Source organism: Mercenaria mercenaria, chromosome 1 (assembly GCF_021730395.1).
Source record: "Mercenaria mercenaria strain notata chromosome 1, MADL_Memer_1, whole genome shotgun sequence".
Lineage (NCBI taxonomy): Eukaryota > Metazoa > Mollusca > Bivalvia > Venerida > Veneridae > Mercenaria > Mercenaria mercenaria.
The window spans coordinates 54,993,555-55,014,791 of NC_069361.1; the positions used below are offsets into that span (position 1 = coordinate 54,993,555).

At 33.8% G+C, this 21,237-nt stretch overlaps 1 protein-coding gene across 3 annotated transcripts; it reads right to left on the bottom strand.

Annotated features, from left to right (window-relative positions):
- Positions 1 to 951: 951 nt before the first annotated feature.
- Positions 952 to 20,205, bottom strand: LOC123537144 (fos-related antigen 1-like). 3 transcript variants are annotated; one of them, XM_045320742.2, is made up of 5 exons: positions 19,938 to 20,205; positions 14,678 to 14,771; positions 4,892 to 5,242; positions 3,958 to 4,065; positions 952 to 3,587 (listed from the first exon to the last, which is right to left on the bottom strand). In XM_045320742.2, the coding sequence occupies exons 2-5, from the start codon at positions 14,699 to 14,701 to the stop codon at positions 3,060 to 3,062; spliced, it is 1,011 nt and encodes a 336-aa protein (XP_045176677.1). In that variant the 5' UTR covers positions 14,702 to 14,771; positions 19,938 to 20,205; the 3' UTR covers positions 952 to 3,059. The 3 variants fall into 3 exon arrangements, with proteins under 3 accessions (XP_045176677.1, XP_045176661.1, XP_045176668.1); XM_045320726.2 differs by lacking the exons at positions 14,678 to 14,771; positions 19,938 to 20,205 and adding an exon at positions 5,971 to 6,196; XM_045320733.2 differs by lacking the exons at positions 14,678 to 14,771; positions 19,938 to 20,205 and adding an exon at positions 5,497 to 5,654.
- Between the last annotated feature and the right edge of the window lie 1,032 nt (positions 20,206 to 21,237).

Here is a 21,237-nt window from a genome sequence, read left to right on the forward strand (position 1 = left end):
TTTTGTGGTATATCGTTTGATTCACCACGATTCGTCTTTCATATCCATTAATACGTTTATTTCTTGTTCACCAGCTGAACTATAAACGTTGTAATTTAGACGTTAAAACGCGAAGGCACTGGCTACTTTAACAAATAACATTCAGAACAGTGAAAAGACATACCTTTCAATAGCAGTGATATATTTATAATTAAAGTATTCATAAAGACAGGGCATAACACAGAACAGCCCAACTAATTGTATAGTAATATATCTACAACGATGTAGTCTGCTTTGTTGTTAACATAAGTTGTTATATAAATGAACGCCAGAAAATTATTCAACTGAAACACCCATTGACGTAAGTTAACTATATAAAACATTCGTATCTTAGGACTTTTTATCCCAAAGAATGAAAGTAATTGGCCGTAACGTACCCGTGGTTTGTATAAATACTATGTATAGTGGCTTGGCTTTTTTAAATTAAAATTAACAAAAGCTCATAAACTTAAGAATTCGGCAAAGATTTTTTATTTCGCTGACACTAATTAGAAGCCAACACGGCTATTACGGTTGTACTTCCGCGTTTCGCATCTGTTTTACTTGCAAGAAAAACGGCAGCAGTATTTTTCTGATATTCTAGGCTCTACCTTGTCTTAATTTATGAATACCTTTGTAATTGTTATATACCTAAAATACTGATTCGTGCACCACCATTAACAAAGAACATGTTTTCAGCATACCATCTTATGATGTATTTCGCATGGCTCTAAGGGTCACTTTCAATAACCAAGAATCAAAACACTCTCTGTTGAACATATAAATTGGTTGACAGCTATGACTTGCAGCAGGGGCCTCCGTGGCCAAGTGGTTAAGGTCACTGACTTAAAATCACTTGCCCCTCTATCATGTGTCGGTGCGACGTTAAATCCAAAAAAAAAAAAATGACTTGGAGCAAAGACAAACATAATGTGTATTTCACATTTTTAATTTCATATAAAGATAACAAAATTAATATTCAAGAACGTAGTACATGTATTGCCACATTTGTTTTGTGCTGCTCAGTAACTTGACGATTTAACCTGCCTAAACAATTGATACAAAGTGTACAACAAAGTCTGTTGAATAAATTTCCGTTTTTCAAAGCGGTATTATATTATGAAAAAAAATTATGACTCAACCCTGGAAAATAGCACCAATTTAATATAATTGTAAAATGACTCAAAAGCCAACATGCGCACATAAAATGGAATTTATCTAAATCAAAATATTTTCTAGAAATTACCACACTTATGTTTGGAATTTGAGATATAAGCCCGAAAGGTCATTTTAAATGAATTTAGAAACCAGTCAGTGAATGCTGCCTGCCATCGGTCAATTTCAAGGCTGAACTCTGAAAACCAGTCAGTGAATGCTGCCTTGCAACTGGTCAATTTCAAATAATTCAACTCGGTACTGGAAAACGTTAAATTTTAACCTGGGCCCGATTCTCACATTCTAGCATTTTTTTCAACCAATTCTTTTCTGTATAACTTCCTACTTTTAAAAGTTAAAACCCCTTTTCTATTACATCCCACAAAAATCACTGAAGTGTAAACTTAAAAAGTATATTTACTATAAAGACTGTAACGTTACATTGCTCATACAAAATACATAAAACACATACTGGTACATCCATTTTGAAACAAACAAGCAAATGTTTACTGAAATTTTTACAGCAGGAAAATTTCTTTGATGTAGAATATCTAAACAAACTTCAAAGTAATGTAAGTGAAGTATGGATATAATGTTTCACATTACAAATAAAACCCTGGCACAGCCACTGGGGAAACATAATAGCCTAACCTTTAACATACAAATACATTTATCTATTCATGTTTAGAAAACAGTTACATTTTCATCTAATGTAAAACCCAGTTTTTTAATTTTGAAATTTCATAGTCTATTATTCTATAAACCAAGATATTTTTTGTAACAATGAAGTTTTAGGCCATATATTATGTAAATTATGATGCAAAAGCAATAAAAAAAAAACACCAATTCTATCTTTTCTGTAAGAAACAATGGTCATGTGGTTGCTTAAGTATATACAAGCAAGTCTATGATAAACAGTAACACTTTTACACATTTTGTCAAAACACAAAGTTACTGTATTGCTTTTCTTCTGAGCACATTTTCGAACACGGAAGACAATTTAATAATAACCTGAAAACTAGCTGCAAACCAAATATTTAAAATATTTCAACACTATAATAATAATGCACATGATACAGTCATACCAGTTACAGAATTAGCACTTTAATATCGGAAGAGTTTTTTTTTCAAACGATCAAAATACGCAATGTACAACTAAAAAAAAAAAGACATTTTTTTACACCTAATGCAAGTTGACATTGTGATTCTTTGATTCAAATAGGCAAATACACAATTGACAATAGCATGAAACTTTCAAAACAAGATACTGGCTTCTACTTTTACAATGGGGCGACAATCTACCACCCAATGTGCAGTTTATATATAAAATTTAACAATACATACAGCCAAACTTGTATGCCCATACTTTAGTCGTACTTATACATGTAGCACTAATAATAAAACAACAAAAATTGAAAACAACAGTAACACCGACCAGCAGCAAATTAAAAATGAAGCATGGAATATAAGCCGAGAGTTTTGAACATTGATATACAATGGCAGATGATAAGGCGACAAATGAGTGAACTTTAATTATTTACAGGTGAAACCCTTATTTTTTCTCAAAAATGACAATGAAATTTAAATTGTAAAAATGTAAATATAATCAGATCCATTTATTTTTCAGATTTATTAAGTAGATACTTTGACGTTCCCAACAAATACTGGAGTTGCCTATGTATGCAAAAGAATAGGTGGTTAACACCAAACTTAAAATGAATGTTTTTAATTTTCCTTCTGTCAAAGTATGAAACAAAAATTTATTTTACAAAATAAGTTTCTCAAACAGTCATTCACTTTTCATTGACAGGCAACATTATTCAAGACATGAAAAAAGGCTTACACATTAAATAATACTTATATAAAAAAACTTAAGTTTACAAGACCTACAATGTGATTAGATTTGATGGCGACTTCATGCCATCAGAACTTTCACTAGATGTTGACTGTTTTTTTGTTACTTCACTACTGCAAGACTGTGGCATACTTGTTATAGGTGTAAGACCTGTATGTCCTAAACTTCCAGTCAATGGAGTTAACCCTGTATGATCTACCATAGTGTCCAGCGTTATGCTGTAAAACCCACTTGATGGAGTCGTTATTGAAACGCCGGCCGACACAAGTTCACTTTTCAAATCGCGTTTCAGAAGTGACAAACTTGATGGTCTAGATGTAAAAGCTGGCACTTCCTTCTTAGATTCACTAGATGTTGACACGGTTAAGTTTTGCGGCTGGTCTCGCTCTAACTCCCGTTTAACCTTGACGGAGAGATGACTGCTGTTAGGATGACTGCCGTTAATTTTGCAGATTGGATTATGGGCCTGCAGAATAAACTCCAGTTGATCTTTTTCTTGCTGTAATGCCTGAATTTCTTGTTCAATTGCCTGCCCCTCAGCTTCCAACTTGTCAGTTTCCTAAACAGATAATAATAAATGTTGCAAATTAATACTTTTCCAACATATTTTTTAAAGACATACAAACTGTATAAATCAAATTTTTTTTCTGAAGCTGTATACAAAATGAAATTCTATGATAAATTTTTTTATCTTTACTCAAACAGTTTTATGTCAGAAAAAGTTAAATATATCGCAAAGTGTTATAATAATAGGATAAATGAAGTTCAAAAGAACTTTATTTGAAGAACATACAAGCATTATATGATGAACCTTATACATGTTCTTACTATCTAGATGATCAAACAAACATCAGCAACTTTATCAGATATATCAGAACGCCATGTGATAGGCGGGGGTCAAGTACTATTTGTCAAGTATCAACACTTACATTCAATAACCTATTTGTGTGATCAACTCGTCGCTGACGACATTTTGCTGCAGCAACCTTGTTTCGTTCACGTCGGAGATTTCTGCGTGCCGCTTCTTCTGGTGATATCTGAAGTAAGGAGAGACAGCATTGCAATAAGCTCTTAAACCTTAGCATGAATTCAAAGAAAGGTGTTTTGTGACAGAAAGATGCAAGAATGCTTAAGTTATCAATATACTTATACTTATTTCCATATTGATTTACCAACCCATTATAATAAAACCTTGTGTTCAACAGTTTGTACACTTGTAAATCTTTTACCTGGATAAATCTATTTTTAGTAACATTACATCATGCTTTACAAACCAGCTATAGACTAGGTAGAGGACAGATTATTTTAAACCCTGGCAGTCTTAACCACAATGTATTGTATGACTCATACAGGTAAAAATGCTTAAGTTGACAATATATTGGAAAATAAAAGCTTTCATGCCTGACAAACATTTATGTGTTGCTAAATTATTAAATTTGCAACAAATAATCACTCTGAAGTGCAAAACTCAGGTATATTGTCAGTAATAATAAAAACTGACAAATAAAACTTGCCAGTTTTGATGTTTGATTGAGGAATGTTGATTACAAAATGACATAGCTGATTGATTAATCAGTGACCACATCTAAAAATATGCAAAGAATTCAAAATATAACAGGTATCGTTCTTCTCGGTTTTTGTGGTTTCACAGGTATTTTGAGTGCAAGATATTATACATTTTGATTTATCTCACTTAAAATAATATTGGTTCTTTTCTAAGCATTCATGTTGTGAACTTGTAAAATATTTCTGCACATTTCTCCTTTAGAACATTTTGCGAACTTCTGATTACAATGGAGTTGCTATGTATGCATAAGATACAGTACATTTTACTTTTAAAATGCAAAAATTTTGTAAACTTACTTCATCTTCTCGAATCTGTCGTCTGTGTGTCTTTCTTTGGGGATTTTCTATTTCGTACTTAGACATGATGGTAGTTGTCTTATCCCCGATTTTGACTTTCTTCGGTGCAGATGGCAAGTAGTCGTCTGCGCTGAGGTTGCTACTACTGTCACTATAAAGATCATTGTCCGACTGTAGCGCTGAGTGAACAATAGGTGGCACGAAGCCACTCTGAGTAATGGGGTTCTGCATGGTACGGCTTGGCACTGACTGCAGCTCGATAAATGTCTGTTCAAGGTTGCTCAAGGTGGTAGGCGTGAGCGTTGAAGTGCTACTTGCTGATATACCACTTGAAAATGCTGGTGTAGCATACTGAAAACAGAAAAATGAAATTGCATTAAAAATCAAATATATATTAAATATATATATGACATGTATGATAGACCTCTGTGTAAATTATTAATAGTTAAATTAACTCATCAGTTACAGGATGCAAAAGGTTTTCTTCAAAACTCTTAAAATATTTCTATCACAAATGTTCATAAGAATAAATAGTAAAAAAACAAAACAACATAAAATGCTTATCAGTCTTGACAGCACATGTTGAAATATAATTATAAACTGACCCTGCATGAATAATTCCACATCATTTTTTATTTTAATTGTATATCCCGTTTGTTAATTAAAATAATTTATTTATTTTTCTTATTTATTTCAATCATTTATGAACACGTGAAAACACTGCTCATCAGTTGAGAACATGCATTTGAAATGAGCCTATGCTTACATGTCCTAGTAGTTAGTCAAGCTATATACATGTAGGGGTGATGTCATCCCCTCCTGCCTACTCAAGCAGATACTCTTAACTGACCTACTTTCATGTAAACAACAATTTACAGTACATTCTTAATACCGCCAAACTTCAAAGGAAAGCCGACGTCCAGAACAAAGGACTTTTTGTCGGCATCAATTAGGGAAGTTAAGAAACAACGACGGACGCGTATTTATGCTGTTTAATTGTGATTTTGGAAGGAAAAGACATATAAAATAACGATACATTTCTTTGCTGAATGAATGAACAATAAATGCAAAAAGCTTACTGTGTTTACTTGAACGGCCGCATGTCCGCCATTAGACAAATTTGACAGTATATTCGCCACGTGATATTTCGATTCTCCTTCCATTTCCGTATACATTATATGAATTTGAAAGATATTCCTTTTATATCAAACTAAACTGTTTTTTAAAAACACAGTCTCACACCCGTAGTTTTTGTAATTTCGGGAATCACTACTTCTTCTGGTGAGTCACTTGATTTTGAAACAGGAATATACCTACATTACTTTTATACAAAGTGACTTATTCGCCGGCATGAGTCACTGTTACTATTGATAGTAACATTACTTCATTTACCTCATTCGTGACTGCCCTCACTGATCACATGATCTCCCATATAAGGTAATGTTGTCATGACGCTTGAAGGTTATTTACATAAATCTTTCTTATTGGACAATTTGCCAATTAGTGACGTATCGTGGCATGCGCACAACCTATTTGTGACTATCTCGTAGTAAACAAAATACTACAAGGTTAAATGGTAGAATTATGAATGAAATGATTTTTACGGGAACTTAATGACAACAAGATGATTTCAAGAGTCTATTTCGAAAGGTATTGAGATTACTATCCCGTTCTGGCTACCATAGGACGCTTTAAAAAAAATATCTGACTTTTCAATACACGGGCGTATAGCTCCCGGGGCACGTATCATTTTTAAATGGGTCAGTCTAGCGCATCTCTAATTTATTTTCGACTTGATGTTAAGTTTGCCACTCAGCCTCTGTAATTTTAACGCATGACGCTAACTTGACGAGCATTGACAACGATATACCTTTGTTCAAGTTATCTGCCACTGTTTCCAGACTATCAATAGGAAACTTTTATAATCATTGTTCTACAGCTTCTGAATCTGAATAACGTGTTATGACGACTACAGATGTCAGGGCTAATTTTGATGGTGCATTTTAGGCTATTTAAGACATTATAACGAGCAAAACTATTTGTGGTCTGGTTGAAAAAATACACCGCATCTGCGAGATTTCTTTAAAATATGGAACTGTTTGTGTATAAGCACGCGATGCCTATGTTACGACCTGAATTAGGCCTACTTGAAATTCCGCGGCTGTTTTTTTTTGAGAATTGCTTAATTTTATAATATCTTTTACAGCATTATTCAGTTATTGCCATATATCATTTAGGTAATAAAGCCTATTAAGTCCCTCAGCTCACATCCCTTATGTTTTTATTGCATCTTTAGGTATTAACTTTTATTTCATTTTTGATGCAACCGTGTAGGCCCGTGTCTGTAGTGCCTACAGGGCGCTATGCCGATGACAGGAGTCTGAAACTTATACCAGGGGCGTTCAAAAAGTAATGTTACTCCGTACGTAGTTCCGTAACCGTTGGTTATTTTTAAATGCGGTTGTCTGCACATTATCAAGCAATGTATTTGAAACAAAATGCCATAAGAATAATAAAAACCGATAGATTCAAAGTAAAATTATAAACAATTGAGTGAGGTGTACTCGGGTATACTGGACCATTTTATGTCCAAAATGTTGTGATTGTAATATGCAATTCCTTGATTCTACTATTCAACAACTAGTATATATATATATACTGTAGTTCAATTTTCAGTTTAAACAGTTGAAACAAAATCAATATCTTTACATAAAAAATTGAAAACCAAAATAAAAACAAGAGCACCGCCTTGCGGGTGCTGACGCTCATCTGATTTTTTTTTGTATAATAGAAAAATTGTCCTACCCATGATTTTCTAAGTCCAAAAAGGGCCATAATTCTTGCAAAAAACAGGATGGAGTTACGTTTCTTCATGAACAGAGTCAGCTTATGATGGCGGACAACTGTTGCAGTTTCAAAGCAATAGCTTAAATAGTTTAGGAGAAAAGCTGACCTAAACATAAAAGTTAACCAATAAATCTGATATTTTCTAAGTCCAAAAGGGGCCATAATTCTTGCAAAAAGCAGGACAGAGTTATGTTTCTTGCTGTACATGGTCAGCTTATGATGGTGAACAAATGTTGCAAGTTTTAAAGAAATAGCTTTGATAGTTTATGAGAAAAGCTGACCTAAACATAAAACTTAACCAAGAAATTTGATTTTCTATGTCCAAAAGGGGCAATAATTCTTGAAAAAAAGCAGGATGGAGTTACGTTTCTTGATGTACAGGGTCAGCTTATGATGGTGAACAAGTGTTGCAAGTTTAAAAGCAATAGCTTTGATAGTTTAGGAGAAAAGTTGATCTAAACATAAAACTTAACCAAGAAATCTGATATTTTCTAAGTCCAAAAGTGGCCATAATTCTTGCAATAAGCAGGATGGAGTTATGTTTCTTGCTGTACAGGGTCAGCTATTGATGGTGAACAAATGTTCCAAGTTTCAAAGCAATACCTTTGATAGTTTAGGAGAAAAGCTGATCTAAACATAAAACTTAACCAGGCAATGCCGACGCCGACGCCGACACCGACACCTACGCCGACGCCGACACCGATCAAGTGATGACAATAACTCATCATTTTTTTTTCAAAAAATCAGATGAGCTAAAAATGATAGCAGTATTAAATGGTGTATGTATATTTTTACACGAAAAATGATAAGTTGAATACAATAAGCCTCTTCAGTTTTGTCAGGCGTGATGTTCATCATTGAAAAAAATCTTGTACTTCACATTGATATACTAACTTAATTCTCGATTGCGAAACAAGTGCTTACACTTTCGATAAATCACTCTCGAGACTCATTCCAGATAGAATCAACCTCGAGTTTTAGGTATTTTAGCTTGTATTGTAAAATGAAAAACGCAATAAGCAGTTAAAAAAAAAACAATTCAATCTCATTACAATTTGCTGTATCTCGTAGAAAAATAATAGAATTTGTGATTTTACAAGTTATTCTCTTTTTCTGAGACCCTGGATGCCCAGGACAAAGCTAAGTTATAATTATTTGTGCTATGGTCCGGTACACCTGGGAACTCCTCACTCAAATTATTATAATATCTGTACTTTGAATCTACTGATTATTTCATTCATAAGGCATTCTGTTCCCAATAAATTGCTCTATAATGTGCCGAAAACCGCATCTAAAAATAAACACCGGTTACGGAACTACACGCGGAGTAACATTATTTATTGAACGCCCCTCGTATATGGGAGTGTCTTTGTAAAAGAAAGACTTCTGGAGTCTTATTTTATAGAATTTCAATCGCCTGTGCTTTAAGTCAGTCTGATGTTTTTTTCTACGCCAGATGGAAGTGTCAGTTCTGCGATTTTTTTTTTTGATATTTTTTTTTTATTTTCCATAGCGGTGAAAATGTATTTATGAAATTAAGTTGGATGGAGATTTGCCAAGACTACAACAAGGCGTGCGACTCCGTTTTGCGTAGTTACAATCTACGTGACATGATGTTGTATTATCAAGTCCTTGCTGACTCGAGCCACAGGCAAGGCTAACATACTCGTTGGAAAGGCCAAAGGCTTTTTTGCCATAACTTCTAAGAAAGATACTCAATATTTCCATCTAAGATTAAAAATGACATTTTGCTCATGAACGGAAACATTTAAAAAAAAAACATTAATTAATATTATTCTCTTAATCCTTTTCTTAGCTTTAAATCCTTATTTAATTATGCATTACACACGAGAAAATCTTTCAAGATACATCCTTTCAAATCTTAAGATGTTGCAGTTTTGATCATTTCAGAGCATACCATTAATTTAAACAATGCGAACAATGCTAAAACGTTATAAGACGATTTGCTGGAAATAAGCTTGTCTCGAAGTTTTGAACAACATAGGTTAAGTTTTGTAGTATTAGTACAGAGAGAAATTATTTGTGGATTGAAAGAAAATAATAGATGTATAATTGTTACAGTGTTCAAGTTTTAAGTTCCAGTATAGAGAATAGCCCATGAGGACATGAGCAAGCATTAATATGTAGTCTCCTTCCTTACAATCAAAGCGTAATACAATCTTCATAGGCTGTTATTTTCTAATGCCCCCTCTCTTATGTGGGTTAGAGCCTCATTCGGGGCGTTGATTTTTTCATGCAAGGAAGCCTTCGTATGACATAAAGAAATATATCCATTGCATGACCCACTGATCTTCATTTAAATTTGTACTTATTTGATCGTGTACAGAATTTTAATGGGATACATTATTTCCTCAGAGCATTCCAAAACATCACGAAACTCATCCCATCATATAGGACGTTGTAGTCGTTCATTTACACCATTATGTATCTTGCAAAATGAGCCGCGCCATGAGAAAACCAACACAGTGGCTTTGCGGCCAGCATGGATCCAGACCAGCCTGCGCGTCCGCGCAGTCTGGTCAGGATCCATGCTGTTCGCTAACGGTTTTTCTAATTGCAATAGGCTTTAGAAGCGAACAGCATGGAACCTGACCAGACTGTGCGGATGCGCAGGCTAGTCTGGATCTATTCTGGTCGCAAAGCCACTATGTTGGTTTTCTCATGGCGCGGCTCAAATATGTTTGTTATCGTGACTGTTTAATTGTTTGTAATTATATATTTATGCTCTCTCTATTTCGATGTATATGTATCTGTGTTATGAAATATACTTGTTTCATTTCATAGACAATTGGAAATTAACAAAACCGTTGACTGTACCAGAAGTATCCTGCATATTTTAGGTATGACCAAAGAATATTGATAAATTATTGTTTCCATAATGATTTCATATTTTCGAAAATAAGAGGGCATTTTACATTTATAGGGATAGTTTAACTTTATGTATATTTAAGCTGAATGATCACATGTATAATTATAAGATCATGCAATCCTTAAAACTTGAAAGACCATGGGATTATGGCTGTCATTGTTTTTTTTCCACATTAACCTTTACCCTGCTAAATTTCTAAAATGGACTGTTCCATCATTCAATTTGGACAGAACCACTTCTTATTCAAAGGGTTTTTCACTGAAAATTTACTGACTGAATAGCGAACAGTGCAGACCGTGATCAGTCTGCAGGATCTTGGGATCGCTAAAATGACCGTGGCAACTAGCTTTTTACTTATTATTTGTGTATTAATGCTCTTCTTAAGCCTTACCTCCGCCCATGCATTGCATGACGCAAGAACGCACACGGTGGAATTACGAGTTTTCATATACTGGAAGGGAAACAACTCAATTATGAGAATCGTTTACTGCTCAAGACTTATTTCCCTTGTAATCTAAAGTGAACCTCAGTAAGCGTTATATAAGAGGAGCCAATACTGATTTTATTCCACAAAAAGCTGTAAAGCTTTATTCAAAGACAAACAAGAGCCATTACAAAACAAGAGCTGTCACAGGAGACAGCGCGCTCGACTATTTCGATGCTGGATAGTGAAACTGGGCACATTTGACGAAGCTGGAGCTGTCACTGGAGTGTTCAATGACTCCAACGTGGATGAAATATTGGATAATAGCTTGAGTCTGTGTCAAAAGTATTAAGTAATAAGAGAGATAAGAATCAAGTGTATCAAAACATTAAATATTAAGTATAATTCTTAGAAAATAGGGGGTATAATTCATGAAATATTGGTGCAAGAGTGATGAAGGTTGTGTCATGTTGAATCAAATCTATTTAGTAATAACCTGAGATATAGTGAAAATGCATCAAAATTAACCTTTAATTCTATGTAAAAGGGGCATAATTCATGAAAAATTGGTGCCAAAGTTATGGACTTTGTGTCACATGATGTGGGTGATAAGGTGGAACAACTATTTTAAGTCTGAATCAAATCCATTCAGTTATAACTGAGTTAGAGTGAAAGTGCATCAAAACTTTAACTTGAAATTATAAGTAAAAGGGGGAAAATTCATGAAATAATGGTGCAAGAGTTATGGCCCTTATGACATATGACGTGAGTGATGATGTTGAACAACTATTTTAAGTTTGAATTAAGGTATTGAACCCCTAATAGTAAAGTTTATAAAATAGCATTTGCTTGGTATATTCTTAAAGTTGACCATGTTTCGCACTGTGTTGCAAATTTTAAAGGCTGAACACCACTAAATCCAACTGGTCTTTATTTCATATAAAATCCACTTAGTTCATAACGGTTTTCGACGTTTTCTAGCATATCAGATTTTCAGGGACTTATATTCCCATAAAGAACTAGATCGCTACTTTGCAAAAACAAAAAGAAAAGGGGGTGTTAACTTTTATATAAGAAAACTACAGTTCGTTAAATACAACCCGCTGAATTTACTACTTTTCGCTTCTTTCAATTTCTCTTTTCGAGACATTAAATTCTTACGCCGCCATTGTTACCTAGCATGCGATAGAAACATGCCGATTTCAATAGAATGCAAAGTGATACATACGGAAACGCGGTAGGGTAAAAGTAAGCACGTTGCTGTCGAGAAAATGCACTAGGAAAGGAAAAAAAGATTAGTACTATTTATATTTGGACTACTTGTGACAAGACCAGCGGAGGCTTACATTCTATTTGGTAGTGATCAGCCTTTAAACAAATTTTACCGTGCCGTTTTTTGTAAATTTTGTATAACTTATGGTATTTCCTCAAGCTCAAGTAGAGACAAATTTCAATGTGATGGCCACTATCTAAAACGTTTGTAGGGAATTCATTACAGCATTAATTTTGATAAAAGAAACATCAAACTATTGGTAAACAATTATAAAACACAAAATAAAACTGTAAATATCATTTTTTTCTAGGGTGCATCAAGTAAACAGATTTAATGAGACAGAATTCTAACTCCAACATTGAAACATTAAGGTCGAATCCTGTGGGCCTGTTTTGAATTCAAAAATAACCTTGCGGCAGAAGTAAAACCTACCTACATTTCTTCCACAATATGTAATCTAAAGAATGAAGGCAAAATGGAGAACTTTTACCGCATGTAACTCAGTATTTTTCAAGATGTCTTACTCTACCCCTCCTGATTCAGAGGTAAATTCACTTTGAACAGCAAGAAATCGCTCATAAAATGAAAATTTTCCACTTTTGTACAATACATCCATAATAAGTCTTGAAAGAAGTAAAAACTTACTAGAAAAAAGGAAAATATGGGAAAAAAATTTGCTCCCAGTGGGGCTTGAACCGACGCCCCCCTGAAAATTGCAGTCAAAGTAGGTTTATGGTAGGAAATGAATACTCTTCAAAAAGAAGGTACTCCATTACGGGTCCAATACCTTAAATCCATTTAATAATAACTGAGATAGAGTGAAAGTGCATCAAAACTTTAACCTGAAATTCTAAGTAAAAAGGGTGGATAATTCATGAAATACTGGTGCAAGAGTAATGGCCCTTATGTCATATGATGTAAGCGATGATGTTGAACAACTATTTTAAGTCTGTATCAAATCCATTTAGTAATAACTGAGATAAAGTGAAAGTACACCAAAACTTTAACCCGAAATTCTAAGTAAAAAGGGGGGATAATTTATGAAATATTGGTGCTAGAGTTATGACCCTTGTGTCACATGATGTGGGTGATGATGAGGAACAATTATTTTAAGTTTGAAGTAAATCCATCAAGTAATAACAAAGATAAAGAGAAAGTGCATCAAAACTTTAACCAAAGTGCGGACGCGGAAAGACGCCGACGCCAACGCGGACGCCCACGCCGGGTCAAGTAGGATAGCTCTCCATACTTCGTATAGTCGAGCTAAAAACCAGATAAATTATGTTTTATTACTTTTAAGAAATTTCGTAATTAAAAAGTGGACTAGCTATTTCTTTTAATTTTCTAGCTCTATATTTGCATTTGATAGATATAAGGTATTTCAACTGTCTGAATTTTTAAAGAATAGCGAGTAGCATCGGAATTAATCTATTTACAGGACAACCAAGATAGGCAAAGGAAGATAACAAAAATATTATGAACTTGCAACTCTAATGAACATTGGCAAAACATTTACTTGTGAATGCAAATAACTGACACATTAAGGTACAATATAAAGTACTTATATTCATACCATTCCATTGACATAGTAAATTCATACTTATGTAAATGAATGCTGCCGTGGTTGGGCAACCAGGACAAGAAAACAAAATTTTAAACATACCTCCTGTGGATACTTTTGCATTCGTAATGACAACTATCCTAAGCCTATCGCATTTTTGCATTTGTACTGACTATCCTTAAACCTATCGCATTTTTGCATTTGTACTGACAATGCATTCGTACTTGATTATAATTTAACATATCGTTCTTTTGCATTCGAACAGACTATAATTAAGCCTATCGTACTTTTAGATTCTTACTGACTTTAATTAAACACATTGTTCTTTTGCATTCGAACAGACTATAATTAAGCCTATCTTCCTAGTAGATTCTTACTGACTATAACTAAACACATCGTTCTTTTGCATTCGAACTCACTATAATTAAGCCTATCATACTTTTAGATTCTTACTGACTATAATTAAACACATCGTTCTTTTGCATTCGAACTGACTATTATTAAGCCTATCGTATTTTTGCATTAATATTGACTTTAACTAAACCTACCATATTTTTTGCATTCATATTGACTATAATTAAACCGGTCGTATTTTGCATTTGCATTGACTAGAATTATATATATCCTATTTGGTATACCTAATTTAGTATTGATAAAAAGCCCTACCATACTTTTATTTTCGTATTGTCAATTGTTACATATGAACTTTTATATGGGTGTTACTTTAGGCAGTTCGAATGCATAATGTACGACAACAGTTAATAAAGTGGAATGTGTAAGATTATCCTTACCTTGCATACGACGTATTTTTTCATCCTTGTAGACGAAGATTTTCAATTCCTGTCAACTGGGTTCAGCTTTTTCAATCTCGTTTCTCTATAGTGTCTGGAAAAAGACAAGGAAATATCACTATTAACCAAAAAAAATCTCGGTTATAGTATTTCGCATACAGTACAAATAAGAACACAAAGAGTAACACAAAAATATTCTCTAAATGCAAGATTTGGTCTCTAGAGAAATTATGTTGATTTAAGTACTGTTAGCACATAACCTTATATATGTAGTTATGTTGTTTTAAGTAATGTTCGCAGCTAAACGTTACTGTTAACATAACCGTATAATTACACGTATGTCACTTCAATTACTGTTAGCAGACAACAGTTAAATAATGTTGTTTTAACTACTGTTAGCAGATAACAGTATAATCATACTGATAGAAGTATACACTGTAAGCTGATAACCATATAATTACGTTGCTTTAAGTACTGTTTGCAGATAACCGTATAATCATTGTTATAGTATAGTTCTCTGACTCTTTTTTTTGTTTAGCCCGAAGGTTAAAGTTTGCGTACCTCCCCAAATATTTTCAAAGTCCATTGAGATATTGCTTTCATATTTTGCATACTTGTTTACCATCATGACCCTAGTCTGTAAACAGGAGCAGAAAACTCTATCAAGCATTTTGACTGAATTATGGACCCTTTTCGACTTAGATTATGCTTATTGTAATGTTAAAGTCTGCGTACCTACCCAAATATTTTCAAAGTCCATTGAGATATTGCTTTCATATTTTGCATACTTGTTTACCATCATGACCCCAGTCTGTAAACAGGAGCAGACAACTCTACCAAGCATTTTGACTGAATTATGGCCCCTTTTCGACTTAGATTATGCTTATTGTAATGTTAAAGTTTTACTCATAACTTATATTATACTATCAAGTACTGAGAATAGTCGAGCGCGAAAAATAGTGACAATATTAGTTTTGCTTATTAAACTAGTTATTCGGCACCTTAACAACAGAATTATACAGTGTACACAAGATGTTGCTTGGTAGGTTCGGAATCACTGACATATAATATTTTAATGCTTGAAAAGTATTTTAAAATATTGTTATAATTACTCTTTTTAGCATTGCTGTTTTTTATATATCATTTTAGGAGGTGTTTGCTAATCTTTCTGTCTCTAATCTGATTAGAGGTGGTACATGTTTTTAATTTCTTTTTACTGGAACATATATAGTGCATCTTTCAACTCCTTGTCAAAATTTATTAATTATCTTTTTAAGGCTGTTTTATGCACTTCACTGTTCAGTGCACGATAGCGAACACTTCCTAATTCTTATAATGTATATATACTTAATTGCAAGTGGAATATGATACCTCAAATGGTGTAGTATTTGTATAAAGTCTCTTGTAATTCTTACTAGAGTGGCCATTTACATTATATTTAATGTGCAGTGTTTTATATGTTTATGTAAATTGATTCATGTAAATGGATGAGACTCAAATAAAATAAATATAATCATGTTGTTTTAAGTATGATTTTGAGCTGGTGAACTACATATGTATTAGTTTATAAACCGGTTATGTTTCTTTAAGTGCTGTTAGCAGATAACCACATAACTATGTTGTTTTAAATATAATGTACATCGGATAACCAACAAATGTTATTGTTTAAAGACAGATACGTTGTTTCAAGTACTGTTAGCAGATATAAACAGAATGTCGTTTAAAACATTTTGCTAATAGTAACAGTCTTGGTTTTAATTATCGCTAGTAGACAGACCACAAACTTATTTTGGTTTTAAGTACAGCAAATTAATACAGCTCGTATGTTGTTTTAAGCTGTGTTCTCGGATAGACATATAAGATGTGTCTTTTTGCATGTTGGTAGTGGGCGTATCACTGGTAGATAGACCACAGACGTTGTTGTTTTATGTACTGCTTAACAAAGGTCATTCTGTTGTTACAGACAAATAAAAGATGTTGTTTTATGTACCACTAAAACATAGAGCTCTCAAACATGTTGTTTTAAACACTGCTATTTAATATACCACGTGTGTTCTTATAGGTACAAGTGCTATTAACATGAATATCATGTATCGCTAGTAGACATACTAACCCTTACCCTGCTAATTTTAAAATTTCTATAATAAACTTGTCTTTCAATTTGGATATTCCAATTAACTTTAAAAAGGGGTGCTTCCCAAAAAGATACTAACTAAATGGCGAACAGTACAGATCATGATCAGACTACACTGGTCGCAAAGGCAGACTCAATCGTGTCTAGCATTATAAGGATTAATATTATATATTTATTGAATGGCTTGTCTCCCCCTTCCCCCCCCCCCCCCCCCCCCCCCATCAGCAAACCGGTGTTGTACCATAGACCGGTCAACAGCACCCACTATTGACCGGCATTTGATGTAAGAAATCATACAATTACAGGTGTTGTTTTACATATCGCTAAAAAGGATAGACCACACAACTAGATGTTGTTTTAAATACAGCTTGTTATTATCATAAACAATGTTATGCAGAGAGATTATGATATAAATAATGTTAGCAGACAGATTATGCTTTACGTATTGCTAATCGATATAATAATTATAGTAATACAGATGCGGTTAGTAGATAGACAACATGTGTTGTTTATATGAATCCGTCTTGATACTAGACCACTTTTAAATGTACTAATAAACTTTGATAATGTGGCAGTTGAGTCCAATAAGTCCTGGGGTGTTCAAAGATAATCCGTCATAAAACTACCTTGGGTTTTAATGCAAAGCAATTGTTAGTACCTGTATTGGAAAATGAACCGTGTCGATCGGTCAACTGCCATATTATCCAAGTTTATTTGTAGGTTGCATGCACTGGAAGTATTTTACTTTGTTTTACCGACAGAAACTACTGATTTTTATTGATCTGCACACTATTTTTTCCACAAGTTAACAACTTTGTACAAGAGGCAAAGAAGGCAAAATGTGAGAATATCTATCGACATCTCCCATACAACACAAATATCACGTGGCAATGGAAATATTTTTTCAGACTTGTCTTTTCATGTTAACCCTCATATTAGCCATATTTTCCAGTAAATTAGTTCAAACAATGTCAGTAGTCAAATCTAAATTAAAAGGATCATCAAAAATGCGGCTAAAATATTATAAGGGAAGTTGGCAATGGACCATAAAAATGCAATAGTTAAGTAGGCACTTACTTTTGACATAATTATGTGCAGTTTACTGCACCAAAGCTTGCAGTCTGAAAAAATCATAAAGGATCATTTTATGGAAAAAAGAATTATTTGAGCTGATAAAAATGATTTGAGGTGACATATTGTAAGACTCACTGATTGGCGATGCGGATAGAAATATCTTGCATACCGGAATTAATTTTCCCGTACTTTTTGCCGGTGCTGGAATAAAAGTTGAAGATCTGACTCGAGGATAGCTGTTTTGCGGAAGATTCTGCCGTCAATTTTACCGTCAAGCAGTTAAACGAGAGTACCGCCCCGTTACCTTTCCTCGAGTCAGATATTTCAATCAAATAGTGCTTAAAAGAAATGCAGTTCGTTTTATTTCTTTCAACATTTGAAGAATATGGTATGCAGGAAAAAGAACCGGTCACCGGTTGTAAGTGTGGGTGGAAATATCCGTCTCTTTGGCATTTGATTTGTTGTAAATCGACAGAGCCTCGTACAACCGCGCCAAACTATGCAATCGTCTCCAGATCAAAAGGTCAATATTTCAGCACACAATGGTATTGAGAGAACGAAAAGATAATTTGATAGTAAGTGTTTCATGACACTGGATCCAACATGTATTCATACCATGTTGTGGAGAACAGTAGGAACAACGCATGTTTTTTACGTGTTGTAACATCTGCAGAATCCCGATGGACTGGTTGGTGCCCGAGCCCACTATTATGCAGAATCTTTCTAAACAGTTTGTTATCTGAGAACAGTTCGGCGTTTTCCTTGCAAACTGCATATATGCTCTATGCATGATACAATCTGAACCATTTTCCCCTTTATTTATAGAGATTAAAGTGAAAACAAATATGAGCAGAGCTAGCCACATGCTGATGTGACGCAAAAAGAGCAACGAACGTTAACGTGACCCTGTCGCAAAGAGCGACGAACGTTAACGTGACCTTGTTGCAAAGAGCGACGAACGTTAACGTGACCTTGTTGCAAAGAGCAGCGTTTTAGCTTCGTTACCAACAATTTATTTTCATATTTCATGTAAATCTTTTCATATCAATATGATCTTACAAACATATGCGCTAGATATATATGTAAACGGCTAAAAACTACTATGTAAAATATCACGGTTAGATACATATCTGCATGACCTACATCTAAAACAGTTTACGCAGAAACGCCGTTACAATCTCATTTAATATCACAAACGAACATTTATAATAATTACACAAGCGAAATAACACACAAACACACGCACGCACACACGTACACCACGCTGCAGAAAAGAGTACAACGCATTACATGTACACAAATATACTTCACACATGTTATCTAACAAGCCTGCTATTGATGCCATACGTGACACAATCATGAAATATATATTAAATATTAATGAAAATATTAATAATTGTATCTGACCCAGATTTCTCGAAGAAGCATTCAACTGATTTGTCTTTGAAGAGATACTAGTTCCTGGCCCAATGAAACCATAAGATATTCATACAAAGAAAAGACCATCCGCTGACTGACGCGACGTGTAAAGAGCAAAGGTAACGTGACCTTGTCGCGTTACGTTCCGTTACATCATCATCAAAAACTTATTTTCATTTGACTACGTTTTCAGTTTCTTTTTATTTCACGTTTATTATCAATACAAGTATATTCTTCTTGCATCAATATGCACTTCAGAACAGATAAAAGTGGCATAGAGACAAAAGTTCGATTCAGGTCATAATGCTATTCCGCTTACAAACATATCTGCATGACCTACATCTTTATAACAATTTACGCACACAACACATATATAAGATACATACAACATAAAACATATCATACACAATACCACATAAAACATATAATACACACATTCCACAAAACATACAATACACACATACCACTAAATATTTTATTCAAGACATATGTCGATAACTGAAATCCTAACTGATACAATGTTAATAATGTTTATGGTATACTTCACTTATGATCTTCACACTCCTACCACTACCTTTTCGCATATTTAACATTCCTCAGTACCTTCCACTCTGAAATATGTATTTAACTCACCTTCGAGTAAGAAGTCTTGTCTGTATTAAAGTCACTAAGTATTAATATCACTAATAGACCCGGTAGCAGCCGAATTTTCAAAACGGTAAAGTCCTGAAAACATTTAATATCTTACACACTTTATCTTCAGTTTGTCATTTAAAAGTCACTCCAAAACGTTTTGACGTTTAAAAGTATTAACATACACAGAACATAGAAATTCTTGAATGAAACCCTTGTTCTATACACTGTAGTAAAATTTGTTTATGTCATTATAGCGTGCCTTGTATCCACATAGCGCGTCGGAATTCAGGTAAAGATATCGGTATAAATGACATTGCGAATAACAACCGCAGTGGGGGTATAGTCAATAAAATATTCTCCTTTAAATCCAGTACAGGTAATCTAGGTCGACTGCTCTACGTTCAGGTCGTTATAAACATCACATGAATATTTACCTGTGAAATATTTAACTTGTTCATGACGTTGTAACAAAAATCGATAAAGAGATTGTGACCTACCTAGCTATTTTTAGCTTTTGACTAAATTGCCTTGCAAAATCTAGGACGGGAAAAAGTCTCTTACGAAATGATTAAATGCCAATTGAATGAAGTGCTGGTATCAGCTTACTAAAAAAAGAAGCATGACAAACTCAGAAAAGACACGAGTGCCACGATTTAAAACTATTTTGAGTCCAGTGTCTAATGGTTGAACAGAACGGTTTAATCATACGTTCAACAACAACAACAATAACAAAAAGACCCAATATATCAAAAATGGTCAAAAATATAAATAAGTAAACGTTATGAGTTTTCCCCAGATACTCGAAATAATACCTCACAATAGCACCGATTTCTGGTCATCTCTAGCGTTCTGGAAATACTGAAAATAATGATGCTAAACTTTTACAATTCCTAATTGAGGGATATCAGAAATATAATAATACAATCATACGCAAAATTACTAGATCAGTTCGCATGGAAAATAAATTTTATAAACAATTTTGTGCAGAAAACACTATATGTACGTCAAAGCAGAAAAATCTAGTTGTTAAATAATCTCATCTCGATCAATTAATAGCTTGTAATAAGATTGTACTTGTACAATCGGAAAATATGCCTCGGAATACAATGATGATAGAATCATTTGGACTCATGACTAAAATACGATGGAATACACAAGTGTTTGAGTCGCTGGGTCAAACTGATCCGCAATTTCCGACTGAGATCGGAGTCGAGGAAGATATATTAAGTTCCAACAAAAGATACCGACTGAATTCCCGTAAGATATTAAACTCGATAGATAATGTCTGAAAGGAGCT

Coding starts and splice junctions, on each gene's coding strand:
- LOC123537144 (XM_045320726.2), bottom strand. CDS start 6,066: ATGTATACGGAAATGGAAGGAGAATCGAAATATCACGTGGCGAATATA. Junction 5,243..5,970: donor CGGCCGTTCAAGTAAACACA/GTAAGCTTTTTG, acceptor TTCTGTTTTCAG/TATGCTACACCAGCATTTTC. Junction 4,066..4,891: donor GACAGATTCGAGAAGATGAA/GTAAGTTTACAA, acceptor TCCTTACTTCAG/ATATCACCAGAAGAAGCGGC.